Consider the following 24,247-nt stretch of genomic DNA (forward strand, 5'->3'; position numbering starts at 1 on the left):
GTGGCCGAGCTGGAGCGGTGTTTGTCAGACCATGAGACATCCCGAATATTTTTCTTCTCACAAAAATTGTCCGTAGCGTCCGAATGGTATGGAAAGATGAGACTCTCACGAACAAGATGGTGTTCTCCGTTTTGCTCTATGACCCTCACAAGCGTCAATGGACTCGTCTGAAGCGTCAGGAACAGTTTGGGCTACACACTAATATGACCACTCTATGGAAAGGTGAGACTCTGTTTTCCATGTATGAATCTGTTATTCAATGCATTTCAATGGGCTAATAGAAGTAAGGCAAAATTCAATGTTTCATGAAAAAAACGGGGGAACTAAAATTTAATAAAATCACAAAATGCACAATTGTTTTGCTAAGCTGCCCCACTAGCAGTGGCTTCTTCTTTTTGTCTAATGACTGAACTATAGACATGGGAGGGGGGGGGGGGGGGGGCAGGAGCTATGTCAATAACTGTATTTAAATATGGAAGTCATTTTCGCATGGCCCCATGTCCCGGTTGAGTGGAGATTTCCTAAGGACCAATGGAATGGTCTAATGTGCAAAACACGCTCAAACGGGGCACCGGGCCATTAAAAACTAACAAGCCCATGTTGTCCACCCATCACAACATCCAGAGGATGTCAGAGGCTCTGACGGAGGACTTAAAATAAAATAAAATTTATTTAACCTTTATTTAACTTGGCAAGTCAGTTAAGAACAAATTCTTATTTACAATGGAGGCCTGGAGGTTAAGGGAAGTCACAAGTATGTTTTGACAAGTTGGTAAGCTGGATATTAGCTATTTATGACTGCAATTTAAGTTAACTGGAGAGAGTTCTGGAAGGCTTGCAGCTCTGCCATCGTGCTCTGCCTCACCATATCTACCAACTGAAAAAATAGTTAAACATTTCAGGTTGTTAGCTAGCTACTGGAGTAGTACATCCGTATGTGAGTAGGGGCAAAACAAGACAGAAAATGTAACAAGAGAAGACCCGATAGTAGAGCTGAGTAGAGCATAGAGCTGGCTTTCCCAAAATAATGATATGGCATGCTCTGACTTGAACACACATTCTACAGAACTGGTTGGACTTCTTCTTACTGTTTTCACAAATATGCAGAGATGTTTGTACAGTTTAACTGCTGGAGGCTATGTGTCAGACATATCTGGGTCATTCATTGGGTGAGTTACCTAGTAATTCAAGCAAACACCGGTCGACTTCTTACTGGTGAAAGCAGTCACGACTTGGTTGTGCCAGACTGGAGGCAATAAACATAGTGTTAACTAGCTATTGCAGATGTTTGACCTTATTAGCTAACAATCTAGCTAACCATATAAAGTTATCAGCTATATGAAAATCATTTCATGAAAAGCCAAAGCAACCTTAACCAGACATTTGCGCTAGTTGAGTCAGCTAATACGTCTTGCTAGCCAACGTTAGCTAGCTAATGAAGTGATGAATTACTTATGATATAAACCAAATTCTAACCTGGAATCTGTGTCCAAATAGGCCAAACTCCCAAGTGGATTAAGGCACTGCATCTCAGTGCTAGAGGCGTCACTACAGACCCTGGTTCAATTCCAGGCTGTATCACGACTGGCCGTGATTGGGAGTCCCATAGGGCATCGCACAATTGGCCCAGCGTCATTAGGGTTTGGTCGGGGTAGACCGTCATTGTAAATAAGAATTTGTTCTTAACTGACTTGCCCTAGTTAAATAAAGGTTAAATAAAGGTTAAATAAAGGTTAAATAAAAAACCTTTCCTGTTGCCTCAGAGATAATAACAGCAGAGTCGAGTAGTACCAGACTGCCAGTTATTATGCTTATCTTGATGTTAAAGGGGAAATGTAGCATCATTTTCCATGAGTAATACAAACAGGCCTACACTATCACTGGATGTAAAAGTATGTTTGGGAATATCCATAAGGTTTTTCTCAACTGTTGGTCAGCGTTCAACTGTGCTCCTTCTTGTTCTTTCTCTCCCTCTCTACCGCCTGATCTCTCTGGCTCTGCTTGCACTTTCTGGCTCTCCCTCCCAGATCATTATGAATACGGGCCCAGCTTCACAACCAACTCACTGTCTGCTGGGTTATCACATTGGCACATAGTGCATAATTAGTCAGCATGCACATTGCCCACACAGTGCAATTTAATTGAAATTCAAATTGGCACATAGTAGTCTAACATGTTAGTCAGTAAACACAATGCACACTCTGAGATTGAAGCAATAATTTATTATCTAATTGGCTAATAGTACATAGTTAGTCAGTACATCGCCCTCACTTAGTCCATTAAAGGATCTGTCACTGAGTTATGATTCAAGCATAAGGAAACAGTCTTTCCGTTGAGCAGCTACCCCCAGCGGTTGACCTGAGTTAACAGTTGACTTGTTTAAACAGTGGTGGAGGCCAGCCAGCCAGTAAGCGTTTCAGACTCAGCCAAACTAAAGAAGAACAGGAGAACAGGAGCAACAGACAGTTTCACTGGAAACTTCAACCGTGATAAGGATTAATCAGACAGCTATGTCAAATATCTGTTTCCAAATAACCCAATCTGCGGGAGAAAAAAAATATTTTCTTCCCAAAGTTGTCTATCTGACCGTCCGCTCCCGCCCGCAGCATGAAAAAAGCCTACCGCGCCACAATAATCTCTGTTGGGGCCCACAGGAATGCAAATGTTTCACTTTTACTGTAAAGAGTGTTGTGATTTTAAATGCACTTGAAATCAAATTTGTTTTGACCTATGCCCTAACAGTGTGTGGAATTTGTGTTCTCCACGTTAGTGTGGCTCGGCAGAGTACATGGCCCCAGAGGTGGTGGAGGTCTTCACAGAAGAGGCTTCGTTCCACGTCAAGCCCTGTGACCTCTGGAGCCTGGGGTCATACTTTATATTCTGTTGAGCGGCAGCCCCCCCTTCACCGACCACTGGGGGACTGACTGTGGCTGGGACCGAGGAGAGACCTGCCACATCTGCCAGGTACACAAACATAGTGTACATACACCCACAACCCCACACACACCATCCCCAGTTCACCTTACACAGTACTACTACTAATTATAATGAATGAGTCATATTATTATGGTGAAAAGTCATGTATAAGTCTATGTTGTGTCCAAGCCCTGCAGAATAACCTGTTTGAGAACATCCAGGAGGGACAGTATGAGTTCCCAGAGAGGGACTGGGCCCATATCTCTGCCCAGGCCAAGGACCTCATCTCCAGGCTACAGGTACGGGACGCCACACGCCTCAGTGCTGCCCAGGTCCTGCAGCACCCCTGGGCGCTCGGGGTGAGTGCCAAGGCCAAAACTTAACTGGTCCTCTGAGTACTGTATGGGTGTTTGGCCATAACATACTGGATCTATTGTTTGGGTGGGTCTCAATAGTCTTAACTGGCTTCCTTGCCTTGTCCCCTCTGCATAATCTATTCTACACTGATCTGAGAAGGCTGAATGGGTCAAAGCCACCTATAAGAAACAAGAGGGCTTGTTTTCACCAGTCCATTTCCTCCAAACTGTACATCATTGATGAAGGAAAGGATACATTTAAAAGAAATTGACACTGTTGTATTTAAACTTGTTATTTATTCCCCCCAAGAATGCACCAGAGAGAGGTCTCCCAACTCCACACTTCATCCAAAGGTAATCCACTCAGCTCTCATTGGACAGAATGTATAGTACATAAGGGCAAAAACAAATCTCAAAAAGTTGTGGAGAAGTACAGATCATGGTTGGGTTACATAAAAATATCCAAAACTTTGAACATCCCACAGAGCACCATTAAATCCATTATTTAAAAATTGAAAGAATATGGCACCACAACAAACCTGCCATGAGAGGGCCGCCCACCAAAACTCACGGACCAGGCAAGGAGGGCATTAATCAGAGAGGCAACAAAGAGACCAAAGATGACCCTGAAGGAGCTGCAAAGCTCCACAGTGGAGATTGGAGTATCTGTCCATAGGACTACTTTAAGCCATACACTCCACAGAGCTGGGCTTTACGGAATAGTGGACAGAAAAAAGCCATTAGCAAACACATTTGGGGTTCGCCAAAAGGCATGTGGGAGACTCCCCAAACATATGGAAGAAGGTACTCTGGTCAGATGAGACTAAAATGTTGCTTTTTGGCCATCAAGGAAAACGCTGTCTGGCGCAAACCCAACCCCTCTCATCACCCCGAGAACATCATCCCCACAGTGAAGCATGGTGGTGGCAACATCATGCTATGGGGATGTTTTTCATCGTCAGGGACTGGGAAACTGGTCAGAATTGAAAGAATGATGGATGGCGCTAAATACAGGGAAATTCTTGAGGGAAACCTGTTTCAGTCTTCCAGAGATTTGGGACTGGGACAGAGATTCACCTTCCAGCAGGACAATGACCCTAAGCATACTGCTAAAGCAACACTCAAGTGGTTTAAGGGGAAACATTTAAAAAATCTTGGAATGGCCTAGTCAAAACCCAGACCTCAATCCAATTGAGAATCTGTGGTATGACTTAACGATTGCTGTACACCAGCAGAACCCATCCAACTTGAAGGAGCTGGAGGAGTTTTGCCTTGAAGAATGGGCAAAAATCCCAGTGGCTAGATGTGCCAAGCTTATAGAAACATACCACAAGAGACTTGCAGCTGTAATTGCTGCAAAAGGTGGCTCTACAAAGTATTGACTTTGGGTGGGTGAATAGTAATGCCCGCTCAAGTTTTCTGTTTTTTGTGTTATTTCTTGTTTGTTTCACGATAAAAACATGTTTTGCATCTTCAAAGTGTTAGGCATGTTGTGTAAATCAAATGATACAAACTCCCATAAAATCTATTTTAATTCCAGGTTGTAAGGCAACAAAATAGGAAAAATGCCAAGGGGGTGAATACTTTTTCAAGCCCCTGTATACTCGCAATGGCTGCCTGGTATTGTGATGCAATAATTTCCATGGTTAATGTAGAATGTTCATTCAAATTATGTTAACTGATGAGGCTCATGCAATGGAATGTACTTTTTGTCAATTGAGTTTAATCAACAAATCACAACACATATTGACGAGTACACTTCCTGCTTTTACTTCATGCTTTCCTCTGATGGGTATACTCGCAATGGCCGATAGTTCACCCATTATGCCATCATTGACTAGAATGGGGATTCCTGTTCTATTCATTCTATTTCTATGGCTGCTACTGCAGGCTAGGAGGTGGAGTTTTCTTCTTAGTTCCATTCCACCTGTTTATCCTTGTAATATCGTGGTGTGGTTCTAAGATCCTTACAGCTCAAATTCACCCATTTTCTCTACCCAGTTCCCCTCTTTTTCCTCCTCAATTCCCCTCCATCCTGGTGCTAGTCTCCCTTCCCCGTCTCTTCCTCTCTATGTGGTGTTTGCCATGGGTCCCCTCCAGGACGGAGACAACGCACACTATCTGAGAATGGACGATAGCTGCCATTGTCAGCAGAATCCTGTGTAGCTTCACTGGTTGGTAGCCCCATTGTCCAAGCTCTCGACATGGCCAGTCGTCTTCTTATCAGCTAGAAACAGAGACACAGGAGCACAAAGGGAAGAACTTTTATCTTCTACTAAACTAACACATGCTTAGTCACAGCTTTGTATCAGTTGCTGAGTCTGGTTTCAGTGACTGGTTTGGGTTGAGGTTGGTTTCCTGCATTTGATAATAACCTCAAACTACACGGACCGCAATCCCATGTTAAGTCCACAGAAACCGAATCACTAGAATGCCCGAAGAAGGGATTCTATTTGTATGATTAAGACTGCTAGTGCTGGTTGGTTTATGCTAGCTATACTTAATTGCCCGGCTATTTGAATGAAGGAATGGATTATTGATCATATCAGTATGGGGCCTTTAATTCATACAGTATATGTAGCTCAGCTGTCTTACTGTAAAGATCCTGTAATATAAAATAGTTGTAATTTATGTTGTGTTGGTCAAGCTGTGAAAAGTTTTCTGTACTGCGAGGAATATGGTATTATTTATAGAGTTACTTAATACTGCAAAAGTAGAGCATTACTTTTCAGACACTTGGGAATTATGTTTTTTGCACTGGTTTTATTAGTTGATATAAACTATGAGTAGGGCTGCACAAATCTCAAAACGTTCCTAAAATGTCCGGGGGTTTTTTCTCCGAAAATCTAGTTGGATGATTTCTGGAACCAGCAGGGAATAAACTATAAGGGAATCCTCCAACTTGGAATTCGTCGACCAAGATCTCTGACAAGCCAGGGAATTTTTGGAAGCTTTGGGGAATTCTGCAACCCTAGCTGTGACTTTCCCAAATATGGAGACATATGAAATATATCTATACCATTAACTAGCATGACAAGCATGCAGACACTGAGTATGGTTACATGCACACAATACTGCAATTCTTGTGGATAATCTGGTTAATATAATAGTTTGATTGAAGTGTTTACATGCTTTGCAAGAAGAACGCATACATTCAGTTGTTCCGAACTCACTTCACTTGCACTAAAGAGGGAGGCTCGCTCGGATGGTGCTAATATTTGAAGTCTTGATAAAAACTACAAGCATTACCTCACATTTCCTTTCCAAATGATATCAGGACAATTCTGCAATTGCTTCCTTCAATTATTTTTTAATATTTTTCAGTAATACTACTAACCTGTTGCTCCATTTACTGTATGTGAATTCATTGTTGTTTTGTGTATTCACAGACATTGTCATAATCAGTGATTTGGAAATGCGACAATGTCTATTTTTTTAATTGTCTAATATTATGTGTTGTTTTTAAACGTTTGTGACTAAAGTGTTTAATATGTGTGTAGTTTTATATTCTAGATACCTTTCTCTGGAGGAAAGGGAGTTTTATTTGATATATATCAGCATTTTTATTAAATGTTTTGTTGTTTGCACAAACATTTAGATGGCTTGTCTGTAAATGGATCTGAATGAATGTGCCAAAGAAATCATGGAGATATAAATAACTTACCATGTGAAGACTGAAGGCTAGCCTGTCACATTAAATTAGTTTCGTGTTTTTAAGAATGAAATTGGTCAGATGGCCATTTCAGCCTGTACAATATATTTGTTCAAATCCACCTAGTTACTGAAATGCTCTTTGGTTAGTGAAATACTCTTAAGTTACTGAAATGCTCGTGCTTTTTTAAAGATTCCTTATGTTTACCGAATTGATTTATCTCTACCAGTTGACTTTTTCACCCCTGTAAGAGCTTGTCCTTTTATTAATGGGGGACACTGATGGTAGTCTAGCACTTATTCCCCTCACCCTATTAACTTAATGTATTACCCGGCTAATGTCAAATGGCATGTACCCATTACCCGGCTCTCACCTGGTTGCCATGGATACTCCATCGCTATAGCAACTAAGAGGCATTCATAAATGGGCATGACTCAACAAAGGGTTTCCGTCAGAGACAGTGCAACACATTAGGGATCAGTCAGTGGCTATGGTAAAGCCCGCTCACTCTGCCCCTAATCCCTATGTAGTGGACTATTGGCCCTGGTCAAGTAATCTACAATATACGCAATAGAGAGACATTTGGGACGAAGCAGCCTAACCTCAAATTAGATGGGACGAGACACACTAATTGTAAATAATAAACTATCAGCGAAATACGATGTCCACTGTTGTTGTTTAAGCCCACGTGTATGAGTTCCTAAATATGCATATGTTCTTAAGTTGCACATCAATAGCCCCGTGTGGTATGCTGTTTTCCCAATAAAACCCATTTATTTATTTTAAAATTATTCAATGTTGTTGTCATTTTTTCTCACCCTCGTTGGCAGAACTCAGACGTGATATAACAATTTGATCAACGTCCAGCATGAGTAGATAGACAGATCGAGAGAGCGAGGGATAGCGGTCTACGGTTAGAAAAACGGATTGAATTGGTTTATTTCGGGCCCATCACTCACCAATTGCTCATAGAGTGTGAATGGTGAGTGAGTTGCGAATGGAGCAAGGACATTGGATAGAGGACATGGATGGAGTGATCGCGATTCACCTGTCCACACTCCTAAAGCTCCTTAAAGGAGAAGGTAGCAGCGAAGATGCATGAGCGAGCAGACACTCATGATGTCCTTGAGAGGTATGTAGCCTACATGCAGAGACTGGAGAGCAGACCCGGCGCCAGAACGAATAAGTTGGACGGGCATTTGATTTCAATAAGCGGGCCCATTGTTTTCACGGGACTTCCTAAACTGTGCACAATGCGTGTAATAGTAATGACCAGGCAGCTCGTGAGTTTCAAGTTTGGGGAAGCTTATAGTACGTATCCTACAATTTTTACTCATCTGCGTTCCAGTTATGCACAATTTCGTGCAACATTTTCGTTTCAATAGCTTTTTTTTCTCCAAAATCATTGTCACGTGGTTAATCATAAAAATCTGAAGTACAATTATAAAAATTAAACTATTGGCGAGATCACTAGCCTCTGCCATATGGTAACATTGATACGGCTAAAGACATGAGAGCATATAACTCAGATATACTATAGTCTATAGGCCAATGCCGCATTAGGCCTATAAACTTCGATCATCAGCTAAGTAAAATGCATAGGCCTAAAGCCGACAGATAAAAACAGTAGAAAATACCCTGATGAAAATGAAATCACATTCATATCTGGCCTATAAACTTCGATCATCAGCTAAGTAAAATGCATAGGCCTAAAGCCGACAGATAAAAACAGTAGAAAATACCCTGATGAAAATGAAATCACATTCATATCTCTTCTCCGCCTGTCTGCCTCGCTTTCTATGTCTTGACTTGAGCTATTGCTAGTGACGTTCAACATTGTATCAAATCATCACACCGTCCAGGAGGAACTGTCCTAACGAACTTGCAACATTGTACCAACTAGCCAGTCTTACCACAGTGCGCTCAGGACAAAAAGCTTTTATTTTTGTAACGTTTCCACTAGATATATGGAATCATCAGATCATTATGTTTTGCTTGGTGATCAATATGAGGCGTGGTGAATATCGAGGAACTATGTTAAAAAAAACAGACTTTGTTGACTTCTGTGAGGCGAATAAAAAATGAGGTCAATCAGCGATAACGGAGGTAAAGCCAGATTCAGGTTGGATATTCGATGGATATTCGCCTGTAGTTTTCCTTACGTCCACCAACAGCAGTTAGGGACCGTCAACATGGTGACCAATCACATTTTTCTAATTTCAATAGCTCTTTAACCATTACTCATAAAACGTTCAAAACTGGTTCTAGCTAACCCGATGGCATAGACACACATTGCACACACTTTTTTTTGTTGATTTACATCTCGCACTATTTAAAATGATTTATTAAAATGTTTGAATTTCAATAGCTCCTTGGTCATGTGACCTACTGACTTCAAACCGGGTTCAGAATGTACACTCAGTGGCCCTACACATTGTGTAACAGTATAGCTTCCGTCGCTCTCCTCGCCCCTACCTGGGCGAGGAACCAGGGACCCTCTGCACACATCGACAACAGCCACCCTCGAAGCATCGTTACCCATCGCTCCACAAAAGCCATGGCCCTTGCAGAGCAAGGGGACCAACTACTTCAAAGTCTCCGAGCGAGTGACATCACCGATTGAAACGCTATTAGCGCGCACCCCGCTAACTAGCTAGCCAATTCACATCGGTTACACTCACCCCCCTTTTGACCTCCTCCTTTTCCGCAGCAACCAGTGATCCGGGTCAACAGCATCAATGTAACAGTATAGCTATACTATAGCTATGCTTCTAATTTCAATAGCTCCTTGGTAATGTGACATACTGACCTCAAACAAGGTTCAGAATGTCCACTGCCTACCCTTCTATATTGCACACCCTTTAGTTTGTCCCTTTTCATCTCACACGTTTTTACATGAATCTTTCAAACTTTCTAATTTCAATAGCTCCTTGGTCATGTCACCTACTGGACTAAAACTGTGTTCAGAATGTACAATCAGTGGGCCTACGCATTTCACACCCGTTAGTTTGCCCGATTTCATCTCACACGATTTTACATTAATTTTTCAAAATGTACAATTTCAAAACCTTCATGGCCTGAGTGCTGCCCCCAGCCCCCGAGTCCGGCCGCCCCTGCTTGGACTCGGAGTGCCCCCCACCTTGATGGAGGCCTCCTTGTGCACCTGGTAACCTGAAACAAGCTCTGTGCACCTGGTGACCCGCCTGCTTTTATTCGCTCAGAGACTAAATCTCCAACCCAACCTCCACAGCCTGAGTGCAGCCCCCAGCACCTAAGTCCGGTCGCAGTCACCCGCCTTGGGGGGCACTCAGCTGCCAAAAGAGGCTATCCCGGCGGCCGAGGCTGATTCCGTTCCCTTGGCTGAGTTTTCGCTAGATAGTAGGTAGGGACAGTGGGAATCTCGTTCACCATTCATGCGCATCACTAATTAGATGACGAGGCATTTGGCTACCTCAAGAAACTCTTAATTATGTCCTGCCATTTACCCCCACTTCATCGAATTTCCTCACTTTGACATGAGGGGGTCACAGCAACCCCGAAGGTGGTTTGAGTGCGACCACGAAGGATAGCATGCTACAGTCAGATATCATCAAATTGACATCCATTCAAGTCACGCCCGGTGGTATCATCAGAGGCTTTTCTGTCTTACAAACTGGACATCAGTTGCCACTACTAACCTTCAGCGGACTTTAACTGGGTTTTTACACCCAATCGACATCAAGTGCCAGCACAATACTTACAGGCTTGAGAACCAGATACCCCTCACAGTATCCACCAGCACCATCGACCGGGTGTCGGAAGAAGCAACAGAAAATAATCATCCCCTTTCAATCATTTGCTTGCCCAGTCAGCCCTCCGGGACAGAGCCAATAGGAACCACCTTTACCAGCGCTTCATCGATATTCCTCACTTTGACATTAGGGGGTCACAGTCACCCCACGGGTGATTTGAGTGCGACCGCGACAGGTGGGTACACTCCTTTGAATTTCATCAAGTTGACATTCACTGATCCGTGCCCAGTGGGAACCTAGGCTTCTTCCGTCCGTTGTATGGTTCCGCAGCAAATCAATGGGCTTGGATGGTACTACCCACATCAGATGTAGGCCTCCCTCCCCAGACAAGCTGAAGATACCTCTCCCCACTTCGTAGGCCATGAGCCAGATCCATGCAATGCCCTATCACTGTGGGGCCATTGGGTTTAGTTTCCGCCTTAAATCTAGTGAGCATAGAGGAGACCTCCCCACCTACAACGTGTGGGGCTGGCGACCGCCGTAGCTGGGGAGATCCGCGAAAAGGGCCCGGTGCACGCCCAGAGTTTCCGCCGCCAACCGTCAAACCCAATCCCCACCAGTCCGAAGGAGGAGGAAGGGAAGCGCTACTAAGGTACACTATAGTATATTTTGGTAGATAGAAGGTGCTCTTTGGTAAAAGGTGTAAATTGGTCATCAAAAAGAAAGGAGGACCAAGGCACTCTTCATATAATTAATTAAAATGCCTTTATTAGTATGGCATGTTCAATAGAAACAAAGTTGTTTTAAAAACCGACGCGTTTCGGCTGCATGGCCTTCGGCCCGCTGACGGACACGTCCCCGATGAACCCCCGCACACAGCCCCTTGCGAGACCACGGACGAGGGACCGCGAGATGGGCCGCACAACGAACTTCCAATGGTGGCGAGAGGAGGGCGATGGAGCAACTGCTCCCCCAGCCGCAGCTCGAGCCCAGCCCCGCTTCGCACCTCAGCCCGACCGACCCAGCCCTTAGAGCCAATCCTTATCCCGAAGTTACAGATCTTTTTTGCCAACTTCCCTTACCTACATTGTCATAACATGCCAGAGGCTGTTCACCTTGGAGGCCTGCTGCGGATATTGGTACGGCCCGGCGTGAGATTTACACCCTCTCCACCGGATTTTCAAGGGACAGGGAGAGCTCACCGGACGACGCTTTCCAGGGCCTTGGCCCCTCTCTCGTGGCGAACCCTTTCCAGGGCCTTGGCCCCTCTCTCGTGGCGAACCCTTTCCAGGGCCTTGGCCCCTCTCTCGTGGCGAACCCTTTCCAGGGCCTTGGCCCCTCTCTCGTGGCGAACCCTTTCCAGGGCCTTGGCCCCTCTCTCGTGGCGAACCCTTTCCAGGGCCTTGGCCCCTCTCTCGTGGCGAACCCTTTCCAGGGCCTTGGCCCCTCTCTCGTGGCGAACCCTTTCCAGGGCCTTGGCCCCTCTCTCGTGGCGAACCCTTTCCAGGGTGCCCTGCCTTTCACAAAGAAAAGAGAACTCTCCCCGGGGCTCCCGCCAGCTTCTCCGGGATCGGTCGCGTTACCGCACTGGATGCCTCGCTATGCTCGTCTCCGCCAGCTTACCATGTGAAGACTGAAGGCTAGCCTGTCACATTAAATTAGTTTCGTGTTTTTAAGAATGAAATTGGTCAGATGGCCATTTCAGCCTGTACAATATATTTGTTCAAATCCACCTAGTTACTGAAATGCTCTTTGGTTAGTGAAATACTCTTAAGTTACTGAAATGCTCGTGCTTTTTTAAAGATTCCTTATGTTTACCGAATTGATTTATCTCTACCAGTTGACTTTTTCACCCCTGTAAGAGCTTGTCCTTTTATTAATGGGGGACACTGATGGTAGTCTAGCACTTATTCCCCTCACCCTATTAACTTAATGTATTACCCGGCTAATGTCAAATGGCATGTACCCATTACCCGGCTCTCACCTGGTTGCCATGGATACTCCATCGCTATAGCAACTAAGAGGCATTCATAAATGGGCATGACTCAACAAAGGGTTTCCGTCAGAGACAGTGCAACACATTAGGGATCAGTCAGTGGCTATGGTAAAGCCCGCTCACTCTGCCCCTAATCCCTATGTAGTGGACTATTGGCCCTGGTCAAGTAATCTACAATATACGCAATAGAGAGACATTTGGGACGAAGCAGCCTAACCTCAAATTAGATGGGACGAGACACACTAATTGTAAATAATAAACTATCAGCGAAATACGATGTCCACTGTTTGTTGTTTAAGCCCACGTGTATGAGTTCCTAAATATGCATATGTTCTTAAGTTGCACATCAATAGCCCCGTGTGGTATGCTGTTTTCCCAATAAAACCCATTTATTTATTTTTAAATTATTCAATGTTGTTGTCCTTTTTTCTCACCCTCGTTGGCAGAACTCAGACGTGATATAACAATTTGATCAACGTCCAGCATGAGTAGATAGACAGATCGAGAGAGCGAGGGATAGCGGTCTACGGTTAGAAAAACGGATTGAATTGGTTTATTTCGGGCCCATCACTCACCAATTGCTCATAGAGTGTGAATGGTGAGTGAGTTGCGAATGGAGCAAGGACATTGGATAGACATTGAACTCTCCCCAGGGCTCCCGCCAGCTTCTCCGGGATCGGTCGCGTTACCGCACTGGATGCCTCGCTATGCTCGTCTCCGCCAGCCCGTGGACATTCTGAAAGTAGTTTGAGGTCATTAGGTCACATGACCAAGGAGCTATTGGTATTTTTAATTTAGAAAAATGAATGTAAAATTGTGTGAGATGAAAATGGACAAACCAAAGGGTGTGCAATATAGAAAGGTAGTCAGTGGACATTGTGAACCTTGTTTGAGTCCCATATGTCACATGACCAAGGAGCTATTGAAATTTGAACGTTTGAAAAATTCATGTATAAACGTGTGAGATGAAAATGGACAAACCAAAGGGTGTGCAATAAAGAAGGGTAGTCAGTGGACATTCTGAACATTGTTTGAGTCAAGTAGGTCACATGACCAAGGAGCAATTAAAATTCAAATGTAAAAAAAGTTTGCACTTTGTTTACGCTCCCTAACTATTTCAACTTGAAATAAAAAATGCTGCTCACATTTCCACATGTTTATTAGCTTTGGAAAGCGAATTAATGTACAAATCGTGAAAATAAAACCTGTGCAATGTTGTGCGCATTTTTTCCAACATCATGACACTCATTTAGAGTGTGGCTCAAGTGATTTGAAAGCTATTGACGTTTGAAAGCGTGAATAGCCATCGAATATCCAACTTGAAACTGTCTTTACCTCGGTTCAGCAATAAGAAGACATTGACAAAATGGGCACCTTCCTACATTTGCATGCATTCTGGAGAGAGACGCACCATATCTTCGTCCCCCCCACCCCCACCCCACCTTCTACTTGATCCAACATTTAAAATGATACTCAAAACACATTATCTTCACACATATTATAGACGCTTTTCACTGACTGCCGCAACTCAATCAGCTAAACCTATTGCCACGCGCACTACCCAAATTGCCGGCTTCCCAAACACACTTTTGATTAGAAACAATCCACAACAAAAACATTTAAGAAGCTATTGATCCTCTGTGGCTAAGTCATGCTCCTTGATGAAGTATTTTGAATGATTTTATTTAGACAGGAGTAATTATATAATTTTAACGAAACGTCAATTTACTTTAGGGCAAGTTTAGGACTTCATATTATTCCCATAGAAACGCATTGGGCTTACACTGGACAGATTTTGGACCATAACGCCCTCCGTGCTGGAGAGGAAGGTGTATCACAAGTAATGCTTTATTGGTTGCACTGTGTTGGTGGATAGTTCTGAACCACGTGTGGATTCATTTGTCTGGGCTATAGGTCTACAAAGCAGCTTTCCAAAACAAGCTTTTCACATTGCTATCGCAATAATTTAATTAACAAGAATTATCCCCATAGTAGGCTACATATTGAGCTTTTTCAATTTCTGCAAAAAATATAATTTGCCTGCATCAATTGCTGCAGATATCTGGAATAGAATGAAAAAGTTATTTGAAAAACGATACTGTCTGTGTTGGTTTGTTTAACCGTTAGTCTATGTGCTTTAACAGTTCCGTTGTACTGTAATTGTACAGCAAGTGTTCATCGGTGAATGGCGTTCAAATGGTGCCCCTAGTGGTTTAGCGTTAACCATGCATGACTCTAACGAGCGCTCTTCTCTTTTACTCTATGGTATTTCACCTTGTTGGCTGTGTGAGCGCACAAGAGGAGTGTAACCTAAAGTCGACGATTCGTATCGAAAGGCAAACGACTGGGAATTTCAAACAACATTACCTAAATGATGGAACTGATCAAATGTAAGTAAGATCAAGTGCTCTCAAAGGCGTTGTACACTATTTGATGTTTTCATCCCCAAGAGAGGATTTATTTATCTATTCTATTCTAAAGGAATTGTTAAATGACAATCAGTGATTTTAGAAGATACTGTATGTTGGTCATTAAAGAACAAGTTAAATGAGAGAACTATAATGGTACTAACATTTTTCATTTTTCATCAAGGTAGCCAAATGTGTAAACAGTTTAGACAGTTTTCTTTATTGGCTTTGTCAGTCTTAAACTGATATTGCACATTTATGTAGTCTAGAATGCACTTTTAATAAGATACGATCACTACCACAATGTTGTCTATGAATGTCTGCGTGTAGCTTTGCAAATAGGACTATAGAAGCAATCGTTTATTTGACTTGCAGAACAAAGTGGGATTGTACTTGTTCTTTCCGTATGTGTGAACAATAACAACGAGTCCTGAATGTGTTATTCTCCGTGAAAAAACGGGGCATCAGTGTGTTGCAGAGATAAGGATAATAATACCCTTGATTTATCTGGTCTTTGTAGCATTTATTACACATGGATGCATAATGCATCAGCTTTTCTCCCTCAATGTCAGTTCAATTACCTTTAGACCTGTGTGACAATGACCTATTTCCAGAAAACCTATTTCTATGGAAGGAACACGTCATCTGACTCTTCTGTCTATCTCTTGTAGGACAGAGAAAACCATGACCTGACCTGTATCTGGGCTGGACTACCTTGTCATTAATCAAGCCTATTACATTGTATCTGAATCCATAAGACAATTAAGTAATATGCAATCATAAAAAGATCAGAGTTAGACAGTACCCATCATCAAGCCAAGAGAGATGGTCCTTTCCAAGAAGAGCTCCAGGACCTCGGGGCCCAAGAAAGCATGCAGAAAATGGGGCCTGTGGCCCCAGAGTTTCCCCTCCCCAGCCCTGTGCTGCGCCTGTGGCCTGGGGATCATGCTGGCGGGCATCAACATCACCTTGGTGGGGGCTTTCACTTTCAAGTCCTTCATCCCCGCCAGCAACCCATCCATCGTCATTGGGCCACTGCTCCTAATAGTGGCTCTGTCCTTTTTTGGGGCATGCTGCGTGTGTAGCCGACGGGCCCCAGCCCGCGATACCCGTAAGGCCAAGGGAGGCGAGAGCTGGGGGCTGATGCGGATGGGGGCCGGCGCAACGTTTGAGATGGAGACGAGCGAACACACGCTGCAGGACACTACCGCCGTGCAGCTCAGTCCCACCAACTCCCCGAGCTCCTCCCACAAGTCTAGTAACTCCACCCATAGGGACACCCCTGCACTGCGAGCCTGTGAGGATGACCCTGCCTCCAGGGCCTGTGAGCTCGCCACCTCAGAGACCTATAATATAGATTTGATACCTGATGACCAGGTCTTGACCGCAGAGGACCAGGCATTGACCACTGAGGACCAGGCATTGACCACTGAGGACCAGGCATTGACCACTGAGGCCCAGGCAATGACCTCTGAGGACCAGGCAATGACCTCTGAGGACCAGGCATTGACCTCTGAGGACCAGGCATTGACCTCTGAGGACCAGGCATTGACCACTGAGAACCAGGCATTGACCACTGAGAACCAGGAATTGACCACTGAGAACCAGGCATTGACCACTGAGAACCAGGCATTGAGCTCTGATGACCAGGCATTGACCTCTGAGGACTAGACATTGACCTCTGATATTGAATATAAGGAGAGCATCCAGATGAAGGCTATAAACACGCCTTACCTAACGTAGCAGGGCTGTATCTCCTGGCTATTACATAAACTGGTGCCGTATACTCCTCTGGTACTATATACAGTACATTCGGAAGGTATTCAGACACTTTCACTTTTTCCGCATTTTGTTACATTACAGCCTTATTCTAAAATGGATTAAATCATTTTTCAATCTACACACAATACCCCATAATGACAAAGCAAAAACATAATTTTTAAAATATATTTTAATTTAATTTATTTAAATGGCAATATAACATTTCCTTAAGTATTCAGACCCTTTACGCAGTACTTTGTTGAAGCATCTTTGGCAGCAATTACAGCCTTCGAGTATTCTTGGGTATGACGCTACAAGCTTGACACACCTGTCTTTGGGGAGTTTCTCCCATTCTTCTCTGCAGATCCTCTCAAGCTCTGTCAGGTTGGATGGGGAGCGTCACAGCACAGCTATTTTCAGGTCTCTCCAGGGATGTTTGATTGGGTTCAAGTCCGGGCTCTGGCTGGGCCACTCAAGGATACTCAGAGACTTGTCCCGAAGTCACTCCTGCGTTGTCTTGGCTGTGTGCTTAGGGTCGCTGTCCTGTTGGAAGGTGAACCTTCGCCCCAGTCTGAGGTCCTGAGCTCTCGGGCAGGTTTTCATCAAGGATCTCTCTGTTCTTTGCTCCTTTCATCTTTCCCTTGATCCTGACTAGTCTCCCAGTCCCTGCCGCTGAAAAACATCCCCACAGCATGATGCTGCCACCTCCATGCTTCACCGTAGTGATGGTGCCAGGTTTCCTCCAGATGTGACACTTGACATTCAGGCCAAATAGTTCAATCTTGGTTTCATCAGACCAGAGAATCTTGTTTCTCATGGTGAGAGTTCTTTAGGTGCCTTTTGGCAAACTCCAAGCAGGCTGTCATGTGCCTTTTACTGAGGAGTGGCTTCCATCTGGCCACTCTACTGTAAAGGCCTGATTGGTGGAGTGCTGCAGAGATGGTTGTCCTTCTGAAAGGTTCTCCCATCTCGACAGAGGAACACTGGAGCTCTATCAGAGTGACCATCGGGTTCTTGGTCACCTCCCTGACCAGGGGCTTCTCCCCCGATTGCTCAGTTTGGCCGGGCGGCGAGCTCTAGTAAGAGTTTTGGTGGTTCCGAACTTCTTCCATTTAAGAATGATGGAGGCCACTGTGTTCTTGGTAACCTTCAATGCTGCAGAAATGTTTTGGTACCCTTCCCCAGATCTGTGCCTCGACACAATCTGAGCTCTACGGACAATTCCTTCAACCTCATGGCTTGGTTTTTGCTCTGACATGCACTGTCAACTGTGGTACCTTATATAGACAGGTGTGTGCCTTTCCAAAATACGTCTAATCAATTGAATTTACCACAAGTGGACTCCAATCAAGTTGTAGAAACATCTCAAGGATGATCAATGGAAACAGGATGCACCCGAGCTCAATTTCGAGTCTCATAGCAAAGGGTCTGAATACTTATGTAAATAAGGTTTTTCTGTTTTTTTATATATAAATTTGCAAACATTTCTATAAACCTGTTTTCGCTTTGTCATTATGGGGCATTGTGTGTAGATTGATGAGGATTTTTTAGAATAAGGCTGTAACGTAACAAAATGAGGAAAAGGGGAAGGGGTCTGAATACTTCCTGAATGCACTGTAAACTGTGGGTAGTGGAGTCTCTGGTCAAGAAGTTTCATCCTGGATATTCTTTTGGGATCATTTGAACTCATGAATGGCCATGATCTACGGTGGGCTGTGGTCATGAACCCAATTGTAAAATGGGATGAAGTGCATGTTCGAGAAACGAAACAAATCAATATGTTCTACTGTGCATATTTTTTAAAGGACTGTTACATTATGTGTTTAAACTTAACCTTGTCCCCAGACTCAATTGCTATGACAGAGAGCCGGCTGAAGGATGAGGTTAATTCAGACGTGGAAAGAGGTGTTGACTAGATTATCTCAGATATTATAAGGGCAAGCTCTGCCAGTCAGTCTCAGCGTCAGTTAATGTTTGCGTCCCAAATGGCACCATATTCCCTTTAGGGCTCTGGTTTAAAGGAGTGCACTATAATGGAAATAGGTGCCATTTGGGACGCATAAAATATGAGGAGAAAAAAAATGAAGAAGAGGAGAACTAAGCCTCTGATTCGTCGTAGATTGTGTCGGTCTCCCTGTCTGGCTAAATCTAGTCCTCGGTATGAGAAAAAAACACTGTTAATCTTGTTGGATGTTGTACTAAGATCTGGGGACTGTGGGGAGGATGATGGCTACATTTACAGCCAAACCCCCTTTGGTGAGGAGCTTATATGAAGTGCAGTTAAAGCATTTAAAGGGACAGTTCACCCAAAGGACAAAATCCAGTAAGCAATCTTTGGACAACGGTAAACAGCAATCTGTGCTTTGGTTTTGTATGTAATTTAGTAATTTGGGTGAACTATGCCTTTAAGACTGTAAAAACATCATGGACAGTACCAGCACAGACCCTGTCATACTATTTTGAGATATTCTTCTTTCTTTTCTTGGCCTATATTGGTAAGTCCTGTTACCTTGGACACCGTATGTACAGTAAAAGGGACAACTTAGTATTTACAGCAAAGTAAGGCTCCCTGAGTCATGAAAGCTGGTGAATCATTGGCTAGCAGAAACTGTGATTCCTGTCATTTTCTCTCTGTGTCAACTGCCAGTATTGCATTGTAGTACTAATGTAGAGCATTAAAATATATGTGTCCTTTGCATCTTATTCTTATACTGTATGCTAGGAGGAGGGAGATGTTATTCGCTGTAACTGTTGTACAATAAATGTGATGGGTTTGTTGGGAAAACATAAAGAAAATACTGTTTGCAACCTAAAACTGACTCAGATATACAGTATGCTTACATTTCAGATATACTGCAGGACAAACATTCTGGGAGTCTAAATGTAGCAAGCCTCCTAATCCAGATCTCCTCCTTGTAGCCTGGGGATGAGATTAACATGCAGCTGACACCAGACAGTAGACAAGTTTCAGACAAGACAGTATACACTGAGGGTACAAAACAATAGGAACACCTTCCTAATATTGAGTTGCCTTCAGAACCAGGGGCACAACTTTCACTGCATTTCTGTCCCCCCCAGTTTTGTCATTGGAATGTGATACAAAACGAGGCAACGGTGTGTTTTAGGACCATGCGGACGCCTCCGAGAGGGCGAGGAGGGTTGGCTGTTTGGAGTGTTTATCCGATCGGATCAAAAAATGATGCCCCCCTTTTCTAAAACCAAAGTTGCGCCCCTGCTCAGAACAGCCTCAATTTGTCGGGGAATGGACTCTACAAGGTGTCAAAAGCGTTCCACAGGGATGCTGGCCCAAGTTGACTCCAATGCTTCCCACAGTTTTGTCAAGTTGGCTGGATGTCTTTTGGTTGGTGGACCATTCTTTATACACACAGGAAACCGTTAAGCGTGAAAAACCCAGCAGCATTGAAGTTCTTGACACACTCAAAACGGTGCGCCCGGCACCTACTACCATACCTCGTTCAAAGGCACATAAATCTTTTGTCTTGCCCATTAACCCTCTGAATTGCACACCGAACCACATAGCACAATCCACGTCTCCATTGGCTTAAAGATCCTTCTTTAACCTGTCTCCTCCGCTTCATCTGCACTGATTGAAGTGGATTTAACAAGTGACATCAATAAGGGACCTGGATTCACCTGGTCAGTCTGTCATGGAAAGAGCAGGTGTTGCTGATGTTTTGTACACTCAGTGTAAACTAGACCAGGCAGGATGTGGGGATAATTCTGTCTTATCAGCAAGGAAGCCTGTTCAGTGAATACAAGACAGCTCCTTCAGCTCTTTCCACAGCGTTTTGCCCCACCACCACTTGGCATTTCACCCAACAGGCCGTGGCAAGGCGAGACTGTCTGTTTACTCATCGTTACACATCTGCCGTCCGCAAACACAGCTAGCCACACAACCATACATTACAACGAGCAGAGTTCACAGCAGACAAGACCAGTGCAGAGGAAGCAGATGCTCCAAGTTGACACAAAATGGCCGTCGGGTATTTCAATAACACATTATACAATGTCTTCAGAAAGTATTCATACCCCTTGACTTACTCCACATTTTGTTGTGTTACAGCACGTGTCAAACTCCTTCCACGGAGGACCGAGTGTCTGCGGGTTTTCGCTCTTCCCTTGTATATGATTGTTGAATTAAGGTCACTGATTAGTAAGGAACTCCCCTCACCTGGTTGTCTAGGTCTTAATTGAAAGGAACAACCAGCAGGACCTTCATGGAATGAGTTTGACTCTCCTGTGTTAAATCCTGAATTCAAAATAGATTAAATAGATTTGTTTTTCTCACCCATCTACACATAGACCAGGGGTCTTTTCACAGTCCCCAAATCCAGAACAAATTCAAGAAAGCTTACAGTATTATATAGAGCCCGTATTGCATGGAACTTCCTTCCATCTCATATTGCTCAAATAAACAGCAAACCTGGTTAAAACAGATAAAGCAACACCTCACGGCACAACACCTCTCCACTATTTGACCCAGACAGTTTTTGTGTATGCATTGATATGTAGGCTACATGTGCCTTTTAAAAAATGTATGTAGCTCTGTCCTTGAGCTGTTCTTGTCTATTGATGTTCTGTATTATGTCATTCTGTATTATGTTTCATGTTCTGTGTGGACCCCAGGAAGAGTAGCTGCTGCTTATGCAACAGTTAATGGGGATCCTAATAAAATACCAAATACCAAAAACACATAATACCACAGAATGACAAAGGGAAAGCATGTTTTTAGAAATTTTAGCAAATTGCAAATAAAATACTGTCACGGCCGTTAAAGGAACAGGACAGCGTGCAGCGTGGTGAGCGTACATTTTCCTTTATTAATAAAAATGACGCCGACCAAAACAATAAACACTACAAAAACAAACCGTGAAGCTAAAGGCTATGTGTCCTAAACAAAGTCAACTTCCCACAAAGACAGGTGGAAAAAAGGGCTACCTAAGTATGGTTCTCAATCAGCGACAACGACAGACAGCTGCCTCTGATTGAGAACCACACCCGGCCAAACACAAAGAAATAGAAAACATAGAAATAAAGAAACTAGAATGCTCACCCTAGTCACACCCTGGCCTAACCAAAATAGAGAATAAAAGCCTCTCTATGGCCAGGGCGTGACAAATACAGATATATCTCATTTACATAAGTATTCACACCCCTGAGTCAATACTTTGTAGAATCACCTTTGGCAGCATCCCGGAGTCGCCTCTTCACTGTTGCCGTTGAGACTGGTGTTTTGCAGGTACTATTTAATGAAGCTGCCAGTTGAGGACTTGTGAGGCGTCTGTTTCTCAAACTAGACAACATTGTACGAGATCTTCAGTTTCTTGGCAATTTCTCGCATGGATTAGCCTTCATTTCTCAGAACAAGAATAGACTGTCAAGTTTCAGAAGGTTCAGAATCGAACCCACAAATTCTATTGATCAATTCACCTTTTAAAATGATACACTTGGATTAGCTAACACAACGTGCCATTGGAACACAGGAGTGATGGTTGCTGATAATGGGCCTCTGTACGCCAATGTAGATATTCCATAAAAAATCTGCCGTTTCCAGCTACAATAGTCATTTACAACATTAACAATGTCTACACTGTATTTCTGATTAATTTGATGTTGTTTAAATGGACAAAAAATGTGCTTTTCTTTCAAAAACAAGGACATTTCTAAGTGACCCCAAACGTTTGAATGGTAGTGTACAGATTACCTCAATTACCTCGACTAATCCATACCCCTGCACGTTGACTCGGTACAGGTACCCCCTGTACAGTAACTTCACCATCCAAAGTGTAGTTTAATAACTTCACCATGCTCAAAGGGATATTCAATGACTGCTTTATTTTGTATTTTTACCCATCTACCAATAGGTGCGAGGCATTGGAAAACCTCCCTGGTCTTTTTGGTTGTATGTGTGGGAGTGGTGTAAACACTATTATTGCACACAGAGCTAGTCCGTGCAACTTATTATGTGACTTGTTTATCAAATTTTGACACAAGACATTTCAGCTTCTCATTTTTTATGAATTTGTAAAAAATGTGAAAACATCATTCGACTTTGAAATTATTGTGTGGAGGCCAATGACCAATTTAAAAAAAAATGTTTAATACATTTTAAATTCAGGCTGTAACACAACAAAATGTGGAAAAAGTCAAGGGGTGTGAATACGTTCTGAAGGCACTGTAAATCTGGTGACTGGCATTGTTGCCACTTGAGATGGAGTAAGGACAGCGCACACGAAGTTAGGTTGATTTATGTTTGCACTGATCTCATTTGGCTGGCTGCATCCAGAGAAGATTAGGGTTACATCCCAAATGGCACCCTATTCCCTGTATGGCGCACTACTTTTGACCCTTTGGCCCTGGTCAAAAGGGGTGCACTTTATAGGGAATAGGGTGCCATTTGGGACGCAGACTGGATGTGTTACGATGAACCACAGTCACAGGGGCCGTAGATTCATTTGTATACCTTCATGGGAATATTCATTAGATAGGATCTGAATTGCAATCACTGGCGACAATAATTGCTTACGGAGGCAAAATTCTAATGTGATTTGGGAGCCCATGTCCCTTTCTCTTCTCTCATTGTGGGGCAGTGCTTTGTGTATTTAATAACGCTGACATTGGGACTAAAGGCCTAATCGCTTGGTCATGTCAGGGACAGAGCACATGGTTATTGCCTATATAATTCAGTAAAGCATTGCATTTCTCATTAGCCTGTGCTCAGGGCCATTACACACCTACCATGCAAGCCTTGTCATGCAAATGTGATGCTTTGAAGGAAGAATGCATTCAAAACTCTGACAAATAAAGTGGGGTACAGGAAATACAAAATAACCTCATATGAAGATTTGATAAATGGTGAATTCTGGTAAAAAAATATTACATTTGAATTATTGTCATTTTTTAAATTTTTTTATGATTTGTTGAAGACATGCAATTATAACTCAGACAAGCATTTTATTTGACAGTCAGACAAAGTTATTTGAACCCCTGTCTCCATCTAGTGAATAAAGGTGGAAAAGACACCAACGGTCAATTTGTATGTCGTATACTGTATATTTCTGGCACTAGAGGGAGATCTAACCATTCACAATAGAAGGCAGAGAATGTGAGACTGTGCAAGGCTTGGCACAAAAGACATGTCAGTTATATCTAGATGTTATTTTTACGCCTTCTAAATTATGTTAATAGCCAGCCGCATACCACCTGCATCCCGCTGCTGGCTTACCACTGAAGCTAAGCAGGTTTGGTCCTGGATGGGAGACCAGATGCTGCTAGAAGTGATGTTGGAGGTACACTATCCTCTGGTAAAAATAAATCCCCCCAGGGCAGTGATTGGGGACATTGCCCTGTGTAGGGTGCTGTCCCAATCTGGCCCTCATAACATCATGGCTACCTAATCATCCCCA

General features: G+C 43.4%; 1 protein-coding gene and 1 pseudogene across 1 annotated transcript; both read left to right on the forward strand.

Annotated features, from left to right (window-relative positions):
• Window positions 1-83: 83 nt before the first annotated feature.
• On the forward strand, window positions 84-3,299 carry LOC139541746 (MAP kinase-interacting serine/threonine-protein kinase 1-like; annotated as a pseudogene).
• Window positions 3,300-14,920: 11,621 nt separating this feature from the next.
• LOC139540747 (uncharacterized) lies at window positions 14,921-19,516 on the forward strand. Its single transcript, XM_071344673.1, has 2 exons — window positions 14,921-15,041; window positions 15,731-19,516. The coding sequence occupies exon 2, from the start codon at window positions 15,885-15,887 to the stop codon at window positions 16,728-16,730; it is 846 nt and encodes a 281-aa protein (XP_071200774.1). The 5' UTR covers window positions 14,921-15,041; window positions 15,731-15,884; the 3' UTR covers window positions 16,731-19,516.
• The last annotated feature ends 4,731 nt before the right edge of the window (window positions 19,517-24,247 follow it).

The sequence above is a fragment of the Salvelinus alpinus genome, chromosome 16 (genome assembly GCF_045679555.1).
Source record: "Salvelinus alpinus chromosome 16, SLU_Salpinus.1, whole genome shotgun sequence".
Classification (NCBI taxonomy): Eukaryota; Metazoa; Chordata; class Actinopteri; order Salmoniformes; family Salmonidae; genus Salvelinus; species Salvelinus alpinus.

What these genes read in the sequence shown, in the direction of transcription:
- LOC139540747 (XM_071344673.1), top strand. Translation starts at nt 15,885, where the DNA reads ATGGTCCTTTCCAAGAAGAGCTCCAGGACCTCGGGGCCCAAGAAAGCA.